Here is a 13,928-nt window from a genome sequence, read left to right as displayed (position 1 = left end):
ATATTACAAAATTGTTGTCCCATAAAAAGGCAACTGAAGGGATGTAGCCCCAAAAATCCTGTAGAAAAAAAAGAGTATTACAGTGATATAGCAGCAGAGTCTGTGCTCAAAATGAACATTTTCTCCTCTTCTCCATTTCCCTCCAAATAAAATTCTTCTTTTTTTGTTCCTCCCCATCCCCAGCTCTACTGAGGTATAATTAACTGACAAATAAAAAGTGTATATATTTAACTTGAACAAAGTGATGGTTTGATATCTGTATACATTGTGAATGATAACCACAATCAAATTGATTAACACATTCATCACCTCATAAAGTTACTTTTTTTTTGGTGTGGTTAGTCCAGTTAAGAACTATTCTTAGCAAATTTCAAGTACTACTAACTATAGTCACCGCACTGTACATTAGATCATCAGAACTTATTCATATTATAACTGAAAGTAATTTTTGACCAACATCTCCCCATTTTCCCCATCTTACAGTCCCTGGAAACTACTGTTCTACTCTGGTTCTGTGGATTTAACTTTTTTAGGTTCCATATATTAGTGAGATCATATAGTATTTGTCTTTCTTTGACATCTCATTTAGCACAATGTTCTCTCCATTTATCTATACTGTCCATATGGCAGGATTTCCTTCTATTTTATGGGTGACTAATATCCCATTATGAATATATGTATGTCATCTATATATAATTTTCTTTGTCCGGTCATCCCTTGGACCCCTTGAATTGTTTCTATATCTAGGCTACTGGAGAAAAGGGAACCCTTGTATACTGCTGGTGGGAATGTAAATTGGCACAGCCATTATGGAAATCAGTATGAGTTTCCTCAAAAAATGAAAATAGAATTACCACAGATCCAGCAATCCCATTACTAGATAAATATCCAAAAGAAATGAAATAAGTGTCTCAAAAACATATCTGCACTTGCTCGTTTATTGCAACATCATTCACAGTAGACAAACTAAATCTCTCATTGGGAGTACTAGCAAATACTAGCAAATTTCCTTCTAGGACTCAGGTAAAGTAAATTACTTCCCATGCGGACTTATTGTTTAATGTGTCACTCTCAGTGAAGAGCAATGGTATTTTGAAACGCAGATGCTCATTAACACATATAAATAAGGCTTAAGCGGTGACACAGTTTTTGCTATCATAGAAACTTACATTTTTTTTTTTTCAGTAAAGAAAGGAGATAGTCATCAGTTGAGATTTGCCACTTGTTGCATTGTTTGTGAACTAATTCATTAACTCAAGCCTCTTGCAGATTTGGCAAATAAAAATGGGGCATGCCCAGTTAAATCTGAATTACAGATAAGTAATAAATAATTTAGTATAAGTATGTTCCAAATATTCTAGAAAAAAAGAATGTGTGACCCATGCAATATTTGGGCCATACTTATACTAAAAAAGGGCTTCCCTGATAGCTCAATTTGTAAAGAATCCTCCTGCAATGCAGGAAACCCGGATTTGATTCCTGGGTCGGGAAGATCCGCTGGGGAAGGGATAGACTACCCACTCCAGTATTCCTGGGCTTCCCTGTGGCTCAGTAGGTAAAGAATCCGCCTGCAAAGGCGGAAACCTGCGTTCGATCCTTGGGTTGGGAAGAGCCCCTGGAGAAGGGAAAGGCTATCCACTCCAGTATACTGGCCTGGAGGATTCCGTGGACTGTATAGTCCATGAGGGTCGCAAAGAGTTGGACACCACTGAGCGAATTTCACTATACTAAAAAAAAAAACTATGTTGTTTATCTGAGAATCATATTTAACTGGGTATCCTGTGTTTTGTCTAGCAACTCCGTGGTAAGGAGGCTATGTGAAAGTTGGGCTAGGCTTCTTTTAGATGGTTTGTGGTTTTTACAAACAAAATGTCTCCAAGTCAAACACTGAGATCTCCCAATCACTGGGAAGACTAAGAACTTTCACCTCCTTCAGTTAATCCCGTGCTTCAAAGAAGAAGCCACTTCGGCTGTGGGAAAGACTGTCCCAAAGAGCTCTGGGTGGGTCACCATTTTAGTGAACCACAAACACCTCTGGGGCCTGGGACGACCACAGCCCAACGCCTTAAAGCCAGCTGAGAGGTGGCGGCTCGGTGGACCTGCTCTCTCCCTCCTCTCTGCTCAGTCCAGGAGGGAAACTTCCAGAGAGCCCCCGTCTCTCCCAGATGGCCGTGGCTCTTCTCCGCTCGCCCCATGCCTCCCCGCCCGGCGGGCTGGAATGGAGCAGACGGCCCCTAGGGCACCGAGGACCCAGATTTACTCGCGAGTTTTGAAATCAGCCGGCAAGGTACACGGGGGCCGGCCGCCTTCATTCCAGAAAGGGCTTCCGCGGCAAGGAGGCCGGCGCGGCATCCGCGCTGCCCCTCGAAACCCGAGATGCGGAGGGCGGCTCCCTGGCGCTTTATTTCCACCCCGCCCTCCCACGCTCACCCGCTGTTCAAATTTTGGTCGGAGGAGAGAAAACAGCCTCGCGCCGGGGTGCGCGCGAAGACGAGCCGAGGGGAGACGGACACACCCTCCCGTCAGCCCTCCCCGCGCCGCGCGGCGCCAGGAGGCGGGGGCCCGGCGAGGCTGCGCCCACGGAGAACGCCGGCTCCCCGCGGCAAGGCGCCGACGATGGCCGGTTGACTGGAGCGGGAGCGCCGCGCCCGGCGGGATGATGCTCCGGAGGGGCCCCTGGCCCTGGCGCGCGCGGCTGCTGCGGACCCCCGGAACCCAAGGCTGGGCGCCTCCGCGGCCGCCGATGCCCCAGGTAAGCCCGAGCCCGGGGCGAGGGAGGCGACCGGAAAACTTTGCGTGGGGCAACTTCGGCGGGCGCGAAAGCCCAGCGGAGGGACATGCCCTGCGTTTTGCTGGCCCGTCCGCCCGGCTTCGAGCCGGCAAGTGGTCGCCCGGGCTGCGGCCGCGGGCCGGGTGTCCACAATCGGAGTCACCCCCGGAGCCGGGGAAGGGAAAGCCCGGGCGGCGGGGACGTGCGCCGGCGCATGACCTCGGTGAAGTTGGGGTGCAGGGGCCGTGAGGCTGCGGCGTGGGGGCGGCACAAATACCCCGGGAGGCAGTGTGTCCGCGTCCAGACCGCTGTCTGGAATAAGTTTTCAGAGCCGTTCTGCTGGCGTCCCGATCAGCGGTGCCGAAGGGCGCTAAGGAAACGGTAGGGCGGCTGGAGTGCTGCCCCGAGTGAGCGCTGTGGTGGGAAAGCCAAATGCCCGTCCTGGAAACCGCCAGCACCTCCCTTTCGAAGAGGGAAGAAAAACTCGCGTTTTGTTCCGAGACTCGAGAGACGGGTGAATCATGAGTGTGTGCTGGTGAGTAACAAATGGCCTGACACGCTTGTATGTGGTCTGTGTGCAACCGTCGCTCGGAGGAGGAGGGGGAAAGGATGTGCCCTCAAAGAGGCAAGGAAGACGGGGGGACAGAGCAGGTAGTAACTGGGGTTGCGGCGGAGCCGGACAGGAGCTCAGGTGCCCTAACTCAGAGCCTGATGAGGAAAGACAGACTTTTTAAATCGAGCCTTCCAGGTGTGTGCGGTTGGGGAGCGCGTGGTTTGAGTTCGAGTTCCTTCCCCACCTCATAAATCAGTTTCAGATTGTTAACGAGAAAAAGATGGGTTTTTTCCCCTTGCGTTGTGCTCAGTAAAAGAAAAGCGGCAAGTGAGGTCGTTACCATTTTCTTGTCACTTTCACTTCCTGTTCATTTTTTTCTTTTTTCTTTTCCTCTCCAAGTCTCTCAGAGCTTGGGATGATGGAAAAAAATCTTTAAATGCGTTTTTAAATGCCTTCCCTGAAAGTTTGAAAGAGAATGAGGAAGGACATTTTGTTCCTTATAACTAGGAAAGGGGCAAACTTCTTTTTTTGGGGGGGGGGGGTGGCAAGCTTCTTAAGACGTGAAATGGTAGACTTAATTGGAGAGAGGCTTTTTTTTTCATTTTGTGAAATTTGTGTCTTAGTCTAAATGTTGTACTTTACAGTCAAAATATACCAAACAGTAAACAACCCAATACAAGGACTGCCCCCCCTTCTCTATATACCATTTAAATTTAAATGACTGAGTCAGTTTTCTGTTAAATCTATTTAACATTTTGAGTAGAATGTTTATGGGTCCTCAGACTCTCTGCTCTTTCTCAGATTGTCAACTCTAAGCTCTTTTCTCCATGTTTCCCACCTGATGCTATCCAAGGAGTGCCATTGCATGCCCCAGCAGGAATTGGGTGCTCTTTTAAAGAGGTCGAAAATGTTACCCTGGGGCTTACTTGGCTTAATTATAGGAGAACTCTGGTTATCACGTTGCCTCTATGTAATCATCTGAAGAAGCCTTATGTTTGACTGTTACTAATTTGCAGATTTTTAAGTCTTCACTGTGCTGTTAAGTCGATTTGCTGAACTTTAGAAATGGAAATGCTTGCATCGTTTTACTTGTCTAATTGAAGACCCCCAAAGAATAAAGAGACGTTTTGAATGTGCTTCTTTATATGCTGTTTGAAATTGTTCCATAAAGAAATTGACAAATATCCTGACTGCCTCAGAGTTTTAGTTAAGGCTGCTAAATCATTTTCTGTAAATCAAATTAACTGATTGTGAAGGACATCTTTCATTCTAAGATCTCACTGTTTTGTGATTGCCCCATTTGATATGAAAAGTGCTGTGACTAAAGACAAGTATTATTTCTCTTTATATTTTGTTGTAAACATTCAGATCCCTAGAGCCTCTGAAAGCAGCAGGGGAAAAAAAGTGATGTATGTGACCTGACAGCTCATAAAATCCTAGCTTGCAAGGACTTGTCGTTAATAACATCTCAAGTAAGCATTCCCAATTATATTTGGCCTTTTCTGAAAGTATGAATGTGCCTTACAGGAACATTTGGTGATTTTGAAAAATAGACAGTTTATATGTTTCACATGGTAGGTGAGTAATTGCCAGTATTTTGAGGGTAGAAAGAAAGTTTATCAACATGGGTATGTTTAGTATAACTGAATTGCTTTTTAAAGGACACATTTAGGCTGAGGCATAAGAGAACCAGAGCACGTGGTGTTGCCTTTGGCTACGGCATGGCTTAGCGTCCACAGTCATTTTCGGGGGTGGGGGGCAGTGGGGGGGGGGGTCCCACATCTCTGCTTGTCTCCTGCGCTGTTGCTGAGTGGTTGGTGGGGCAGTCCACAGCTCCTGCTGGCCTTTCTGTTTTCGAGGACACAGCTTCGAGTGATCATGATGCCTAATGAATTAATCACTAAACAGAAAGCTCCAGCCTTCCTTAATTTGGGTCTTCTGTTACTTAGCTGAAGAGACTCCCTGAGGTGATTTCAAGCCACTGGCACTGTATGTGGGTCTCTACATAAGCTACATAAGTTAAAAATTTTTAAAAATTCAAGTGTACTTTGCAGAGAAGTTAAGTATTGCCTGTGCTTTTCTTTTCCCCCCTAACCCCTAGAAACAAAGCATAAACATGTTTCAAGTCAGTTGTGTCCAACTCTTTGTAGACCCCATGGATTGTAGCCCACTAGGCTCCTCTGTCCATGGAATTCTCAAGGCAAGAATACTGGAGTGGGTAGCCATTCCCTTCTCCAGGGAATCTTCCCATCCAGGGATCAAACCCTGGTCTGCTGTATTGCAGGCAGATTCTTTACCATCTGAGGCACCAGGGAAGCCTTTAATGCCACCACCAAATGTCAATTTAGAAGTTGTTTTCATCTTTAATAGATGTGTCATTTTTGTTTGATACTTTCCTATGATTCTCTGTCATGTGTTTGTAATTGGCAAGTTATAGTCTATAATCCTGATTTCAGAGCTGTCTCCCTATGATTGTACTTACACTGTAGAGACGACATGGATGCTTTGGTCTCAAAGTAATTCTAGACCATTTTGTCTATTAAATGTTAAACATTACTACTTTCCCAGTGCTTAGGTATTAGTGCTGGGTTTTATTATTTTATTTTTATTTTACTGTTTATTTCAAGTTAACAGGATTCTGTTTTATAGCACGATCTAAGTTGGAAAATCATTTTGTAGCTTGACAGATAAATACTCAATATTTGTTGAATGTGGAACCTATGAAACTGCAGTAAAAAACCAGAGGCTAGATGTTGGTTGATCAGTAGCTGTAAACGAAATGTATTTACTTCATAGAATAAAAATGAGCAGCTAATTTCGTTGGTGTTAGGCAAATGGAACGTTTGACGGTCAACCCGGCCCTGCCACCACTTAGCTCCTGAACTTAGCCAAGTCATTCATCCTACTTGAGCCTGTTTTACTCCCTTTTCAAAACAAGATTTGTCTAAGTGGTCTCAAAAGCCTTTTTCATCTCTAAAATTGCCATTTTATTATTTTTCCCACTGGTTGTAAATACACTGTTGAATAAAATATTGTCTGTGTCAGAATGTCTTAGTGGTTGAAAATCCTCTTTTATGATCTTAGGCAGTCAGTAAAGTGGCAGTTTTAACTAATGATTTTAATAACTGTTTTCCCCTTTAAAAAGAAACTGGAATTTATTTGACATGGGGTGAGCATGACATAGTAGTATTAGAAATTATGATTTGTTGTATTCTAATACTTAATTCTGTCATTGCTAGTGATTTAATCTGTGAAATGTTGATTTTCAAGAGAATCTAGCTTTAGAATCCTAAAGCCATTATATAATAGACGTCTTGGCCTAACCTACAGGCTATAAGCCAATAGATGTTAATAATAAAATAGCATTATCTTAGCTGTATCTGAGAAGTATCTGATTTTTGATCCCATTTAACTTACCACAGTATTAATTTTCCTGGTTTTTAAAACAAATGCCAGCTCTTTTTTTCTGAGCTATGTGTTTAGACTGCATGGTGTGGGATCCACCACCCAAATGTTTTACTGAACTTTCTTCACTGGCATACCTTTTAAGAAACAGTACTATAAAATGTGGTGGTCAGTTAAGAGGTGCCTTTTACAAGGACCTGTGGAAGATACTACTGTCTAGTTTTAGTCTTAGAATTGGGTTTCCCCCGAGTTGATTTGGGGTTTATTATGCAGACAGTGGAGTATACAGCCAGGGGTGTTCACTCTATGCTCTGGCTGCCAGAAAGCCTTGAGTCAGATTTTCAACCCACCTTCTAACAAATGTGAAAGATCTTATGATATGCTTTTTATCTATTTACCATACTCATTTACTATACTCAGAGAGGTTTCATCATCTCTGCCTTCATTTTTCCCTCCATTCATATCTTCACCCATTTTTCTGTAATTATCTTTTAATGGGGAAAAGTGGTACATAAAGAAGGCTTTATTAAATTTAAAAAATCAGCTCTTTGGTGTTTGAACAAATATGTTCAAAGGCTTCCCCCACGGCTCAGCGGGTGAAGAATCCACCTACATTGCAGGAGACATGGACAATCCCTGGATTTGATCCCACAGGTTCAACCCCTAGGATGGGAAGATTCCCCTGGGGGAGAAAATGGCAATGCACTCCAGTATTCTTGCCTGCGAAATCCCATGGACAGAGAAGCCTGGTGGGCTACAGTCCAAAGGGTCGCAAAGAGTCAGACACGACTGAGCGACTAGGCACAGCACAGTTTATGACAGAAGCGTGGCAAATCAGTCTGCTGTGCAGTCTCCTGGGTGCTTCACCCATAGCAAGTGCACACATACTGATTGTATTGTACTGAGATGCCTCAAGAGTCGACTTTTGATGCCACGGAGCTCTTTTTTGTTTTGAACTGTAATTGACAAGTGTGATTGTCTCTTAAAGGCAATGGTACTGAGGTTGTTGACTCTCGTCTCACCTTTTTGCTTCTTACTACCCATACCTGTCCTAAATCTTCCTAGCTCCTTCTTACCTCCACTAGTCTCACCTGGGTAAAAAATAAAGTTTGGGTCAACTCTTTATGCTGAGTTTCCTATTTAACTCATAAATGATGCTATTTGGTTTTACATCGTTTTTACCTTAGTTTACAGGAACAGAAAGCATGCAGTCCAGGCATTTGTTCAGCAGCTTTTTGGGGGACAATCAGAGCTTGATCTAGGATTCATCAGCTCGATGCTGATGAGAAGTGATGTGTGAAACTTGCACTGTCAACAGAGTCCATTGAAAAGACTTCTCTGAATAGATTTGAGGGCAGAAATAAGGAACATTGAAAAGAGAGGCAAGGAATGGAGCAAGAGTTGAAATTGCTGCAGCCTGTGCACAGAATCAGGAAGTGCTGTGAAACACTGAACCTCTTATCGAGAAACTGACAGATGCACAGTTTTATTGGGGCAAACTTAGGGGCGGAAAAAGTCTTCAAGATTGACAAGGGTCACACGGTGAGTCTGGCTTCTACCCGAGGTTCTTATTACCTGATTGAGTAAGATGTTTTGGTTTATAAAACTGCTTTGGACACAGGTGGTAATCCTAGTATATTTAACTCCACTGGGAACTCTCAATTGTTTTGTTGTTGTAGGAGTGTTTTTATACTGAATGTGCTGCTTAAATTACATTTCTGAGACTGAAGGATGAATTCACTTATCTTAAAGCTCTTACGTATGACAGTAAAAATAAATGCCCTGAGCCTGATTGGAGGAAAGAAGAAGTTGTAAATTTTCTTGACAAACCCTTGTTACTTTTCTGTGTGTTTACTTGTGTGTGTGTGTGTGTGTGTGTGTGTGTGTGTGTGTTCATGTGTGGCTGTCTCTTTGTGTCAAGTATTTTGTTTTGGTATGAGTTTCACTAGTAGCTCAGTTCAGTTGCTTAGTCATGTCCGACTCTTTGCGACCCCATGGACCGCAGCACTCCAGGCTTCCCTGTCCATCACCAGCTCCTGGGGTTTACTCAGTTTCATGTCCATTGAGTCGGTGATGCCAGCCAACCATCTCATCCTCTGTTGTTCCCTTCTCCTCCTGCCTTCAATCTTTCCTAGCATCAGAGTCATTTCCAATGGTGGCCAAAGTATTGCTGTTTCAGCTTCAGTATCAATCCATCCAGTGAATATTCAGGACTGATTTTCTTTAGGATGGACTGGTTGGATCTCCTTGCTATCCAAGGGACTCTCAAGAGTCTTCTCCAACACCGCAGTTCAAAAGCATCAATTCTTCAGTGCTCAGCTTTCTTTATAGTCCAACTCTCGCATCCATACATGACTACTGGAAAAACCATAGCTTTGACTAGATGGACCTTTGTTGGCAAAGTAATGTCTCTGCTTTTTAATATGCTGTCTAGGTTGGTCATAACTTTTCTTCCAAGGAGCAAGCATCTTTTAATTTCATGGCTGCAGTCACCATCTGCAGTGATTTTGGAGCCCCAAAAAATAAAGACAGCTGCTGTTTCCATTGTTTCCCCATCTGTTTGCCATGAAGTGATGGGACCAGATGCCATGATCTTAGTTTTCTGAATGTTGAGCTTTAAGCCAAGTTTTTCACTCTCCTCAAGAGGTTCTTTAGTTCTTCTTCACTTTCTGCCATAAGGGAATCTGCAGAAAATCTGCAATCATCTGCATATCTAAGGTTATTGATATTTTTCCCAGCAGTCTTGATTCCAGCTTGTGCTTCATCCAGCCCAGCATTTCTCATGATGTAGTCTGCATATAAGTTAAATAAGCAGGGTGACAATATACAGCCTTGACATACTCCTTTCCCGATTTGGAACCAGTATGTTGTTCCATGTCCAGTTCTAACTGTTGCTTCCTGACCTGCATACAGATTTCTCAGGAGGCAAGTAAGGTGGTCTAGTATTCTCATCCATTTAAGAATTTTCCACAGTTTGCTGTGATCCACAAGGGCTTTGGCATAGTAAACAAAGCAGAAGTAGATGTTTTTCTGGAACTCTCTTGCTTTTTCGATGATCCAATGGATGTTGGCAATTTGATCTCGGATTCCTCTGCCTTTTTGAAATCCAGCTTGAACACTAGTGGATGAATGGGATATTTGAAGAGGGGATTTTTAAAAGCTGTTGATGAAAAACTGCTTTTTCAGCCAGTAATGTAGCTGAAATACAAGTGTGCATTTTTATTAGAGAGACTGACAGTAATGTGACCATAAACCTGAAATTTTGTTTTAGAAAATGTGTGCAAACAGAACAGCATAGTGCTGGCTGTCTAAGCCCTTGCTAGAGGATATTTGTTGTGACATTTTATAGTCTGTAAGTTCATTTCTGTAACTCTGCTTTGGGAATGTTTCAGAGAATGTACCATGTAGCAGTTTTCATTTTTTCAGGAGAATGTATGGTTTATTTTGACCTTGCAAATGTGGTTTTGTGGGTTTGTTGTTAGTGAAACCAAGGTAAGCAAGCTTTGTACATAAGCTACAGTTGACCCAGAAATCATGTGTTTTCATCCCTCCAGGCTCACTTTCTACTGCATGCTCTGCGAGGCCCACATCAGCCACAGCGACTCATACCTCTTCTTGGGGCTTGTCCCTGGTGGCCTTTATGACGTTCCACTGGCAATGTTGCCCCAATCACTCTCCCTTTCACCTTTTGAAGTCTCATCCTCCATGGCTGAGTTCCAGTACCCACCCACCCTGCCCCAGTCTTTATGCAGTCTCTGTAGGTCTCTGCCAGCAGAATTAATTACACTTCCTTTTCACTCCCACGGTACCTGCAGTACTGGAGAAGGGAATGGCAAATCACTTCAGTGTTCTTGCCTTGAGAATGCCATGAACAGTATGAAAAGGCTTCACTCTAACCTGTATTAGCATTAGTTGGGTTCATATGATTTTCCCATTTGGATTCTTTCAGCCCTTTGTGATCAGAACTGTTTCTCCTTGTCTCTAGCTTCTGCCCTGTCACAGTAGGTACATAATAAATGCTTATTGGGTAGAGGAATGAAGGGCTGAATGATAAAGAACTAAATATTATATAGGTTACCTTCATGGTGGATTCTCTTCACACCTGACCTTCTCAATTTCCTCTTCCCCACTGACTCCAGCCAGGGAGACACCTAAAGTGTTCTTACCTACCTCTTGTGATTTGAGCCTTGAATGTTGAAGATTGTTTTAAGATTAATCAAAATAATCTTCATATATCATATTTATATTAAAGCTGTGGTATTCAAGTAGATTTTGGTTCATTGTTTTGTTTCAGATATGCTTTCACGTCAGGTGTTTTAAAGGACTTAAGTCAACATGATTTAATGAAACATAAATTTTGTCAGGACAGCCTGGCGTGTGTTTTCTTGGCTGTTCTGTAAGCATGGTGGTGATTTTGGGTGATTCCTTACATATGGGGAAGGCAGCGCTTTTCTCTCATGAGGATGTTCATAAATGGAATTCCTAGCACATTAGATCATATTGGTTTTTGTTTTGTGACGTGCTGTTTTGTGATTGCCCAAAATTATTAGTGTTGGTACTAAAAATTTTGGAGAAGGAAATAGCAGCCCACTTAAGTATTCTTGCCTGGAAAATTCCATAGACAGAGGACGCTGGAGGGCTACAGTCCATGGGGTCGCAAAGAGTCAGCCACGACTGAGCACATCGGCACTAAAAACTTAATCATTAAAAGGTCAATAATTTAGAGTGATAAACCTCTTAAAATCCATTATAAAATGGGAGTTGTGATGGTTCATGCTAGGTCTGAAAGCTTGCAGAAAAGATCCTTAAAGATTACATGCAAGACAATGTACCTATACATAAAAGAGATACATGTTTATTCACCATTTGGCTCATGAGAGTCAAATATCAGAGACAGTAAATACTGGAAGAATTCAGAGAAGAAACAGCAATAGAAATTGGAGATGAAAAGAGGTAAGATTTCAACTAAGCTCTGAGAGTAGGGGTGAGGAAGAGGCTAGCAGACACATCTAGAGTAGGAAGAAAGGGTATAAGCACAGTGAGTTGGACTCTGAGCGGAACGGGGGGTCTAGTAGGCCCTCTGATCAGGTGGCAGGAAGCTTTCTCTGTGAAGTATGGTTCTTGATTTGACTTGGATTAGAGTTTTAGATGCCATGTTAAAACCTTGTAGAAATTATGTTTATTAAATTAAACTCTGTATCACAAACTGACACCCTGTAGTTGGACATTGATTCCTAGGGTGTTAATAGATGATACAGAAAAAACAGATTGCCTGTTCTTTTAAGTCTGAAGAATTCTGGGCTCAGCCCTGCCAAGTTAGATGTGTTCCTTGGCTGCACACCTTTGCTGTCGGGCAGCAGGATGATCTGAGAGTGGGAAGGAGGTTGATCACAGACTTCTGTCACTCCACAGCATTCCTAATAGCTTCTCCCAGAAGAGTGGTCTATAGGACACAATTTGGGGAACACTGCACTAAAAAATTAGATTGGGGATGGATGATGTTGGGAAAAACAGGTGAAATCCTCCTATTTCCTAGCCTGTTTCTCTGGCATCACTAGTCTTGGCACTCTGACTGTAGTGTATTAGACCATTCCGAGGTGCTCTGTTCTTCAGCCTTCTTTGCAGCTAGCACATGACTAAATTCTGGATAGCCCACATGGCATAAATGTGTAATTTCTGGTTCACATCCTTAAGTAGGAAACTGATTTCTGTTCTGTCTTCTTTGTTTTCTCCCTCCCATGGGCTGGAATGTAGATGTGAAAGGGATGGGCCAGCTGGACCCTGTGGGGGCATATAACCCTCTAGATGATGGTGGAGCAACTAGATAGAAGGAAGCTGGACCCCTGGGTGGCATTAATGTCCTCTTACCCTCAACTGCCTACCTACCAGAAAAGGAGTCATTTCTGGAGCTCCATGTGCTTTTCGGTCTCTTCCTTACAACAGCTTAGTTTGTGCCTTATCTTGTCCGGTGGAAGAGCAGCCCAGCTGGAAGTCTGTGAATGATGAGATTAAAGCAGAAGAGCAAGAAAAATGGGGAGATGAGCCCAAGACATTGTGAGGCTGATGCTGTTGGAGGCTGTCAGAAAGCAGTACTACAAATGCCCAAAGCATCGTTACCAGTGGTTGAAACCTGAAGTTGAAAAACAGTATATGGAGGGGAGGAGCCAAGATGGCGGAGGAATAGGACGGGGAGACCATTTTCTCTCCTACAAATTCATCAAAAGAATAACTGAACACAGAGCAAACTTCACAAAACAACTTCTGATCGCTAGCTGAGGTCATCAGGCGCCCAGAAAAGCAACCCATTGTCTTCGAAAGGAGGTAGGACAAAATATAAAAGATAAAAAAAGAGACAAAAGAGCTAAGGATGGAGATCCATCCCGGGAAGGGAGAATAGAGGAAGTTTCCAAACACCAGGAAACTCTCGCACTGGCGGGTCTGGGGGAAGTTTTTGAATCTCGGAGGGCAACCTGACTGGCAGAGGAACAACAAATAAAACCCACAGATTACGTGCCTAAAAGCAACTCCCAGCAGAAAAGTACCCCAGACGCCCGCATCAGCCACCAGCAAGTGGGGGCAGAACGGAGCGGAGCGGGCGGCATTGCTTAGGGTAAGGACCGGGCCTGAGTGCCCTGAGGACAATCGGAGGGAGCTTGTGTGAGTTACCAACTTAAACTGTGGGACAGCAAAAGAGAGAGAGAAAATTAACTGGCCTGAACACACTGCTGGCCAATTCGCAGAACAAAGGGACCGAGCAAGTCTAGAGAAGAGCTCGCAGGCTGCGGACTGGCCCAGCCCTGCCGGAGGCTGGAGGCAGGGGGGAGGGGAAAGGGGCAGGCTCGGCCCCAAGGACCGCGTCCCCTACCACACTGCAAACAGTCCTCCAGTTTCTAATCAAAGACCTCCTGAGATTCTGGATGGTCGACATCCGCCGGGAGGGTCGAGGCGAGACACAGGGCGCAGGCACCCGACTGGCACGGGCGGGGACTGGGGCTGGGATTGCGGAGGGGAGAAGGTGCGCCGCATGCGGGGAGGGTACACCCGTCAAGCTCCTGGCTGCCTAAGCCGCTCGGACGGGGAAGGCACAAAAAGCAGGCGCAGCTTTGTGTTCCGCGCTTTTGTGGAACACCCGAGGGCTGGAACTGTGCGCAGCGCAGGGCACGCTCCATATAGAGCAGCCGGGAGCCTGAGCAGCATAGA

At 44.2% G+C, this 13,928-nt stretch overlaps 1 protein-coding gene across 1 annotated transcript in view; it reads left to right on the top strand.

Moving 5' to 3' along the window:
• Positions 1-2,047: 2,047 nt before the first annotated feature.
• Positions 2,048-13,928, top strand: part of MCUB (mitochondrial calcium uniporter dominant negative subunit beta) — a 103,518-nt gene continuing 91,637 nt past the window's right edge. The window contains exon 1 of the mRNA XM_043870893.1: positions 2,048-2,752. Coding sequence (XP_043726828.1) covers positions 2,219-2,752 — 534 coding nt within the window. The 5' untranslated portion in view covers positions 2,048-2,218. The remainder of the gene's footprint in view (positions 2,753-13,928) is intronic.

Source organism: Cervus elaphus, chromosome 17 (genome assembly GCF_910594005.1).
Source record: "Cervus elaphus chromosome 17, mCerEla1.1, whole genome shotgun sequence".
Classification (NCBI taxonomy): domain Eukaryota; kingdom Metazoa; phylum Chordata; class Mammalia; order Artiodactyla; family Cervidae; genus Cervus; species Cervus elaphus.
This window is presented reverse-complemented; position numbering and strand designations above follow the sequence as displayed.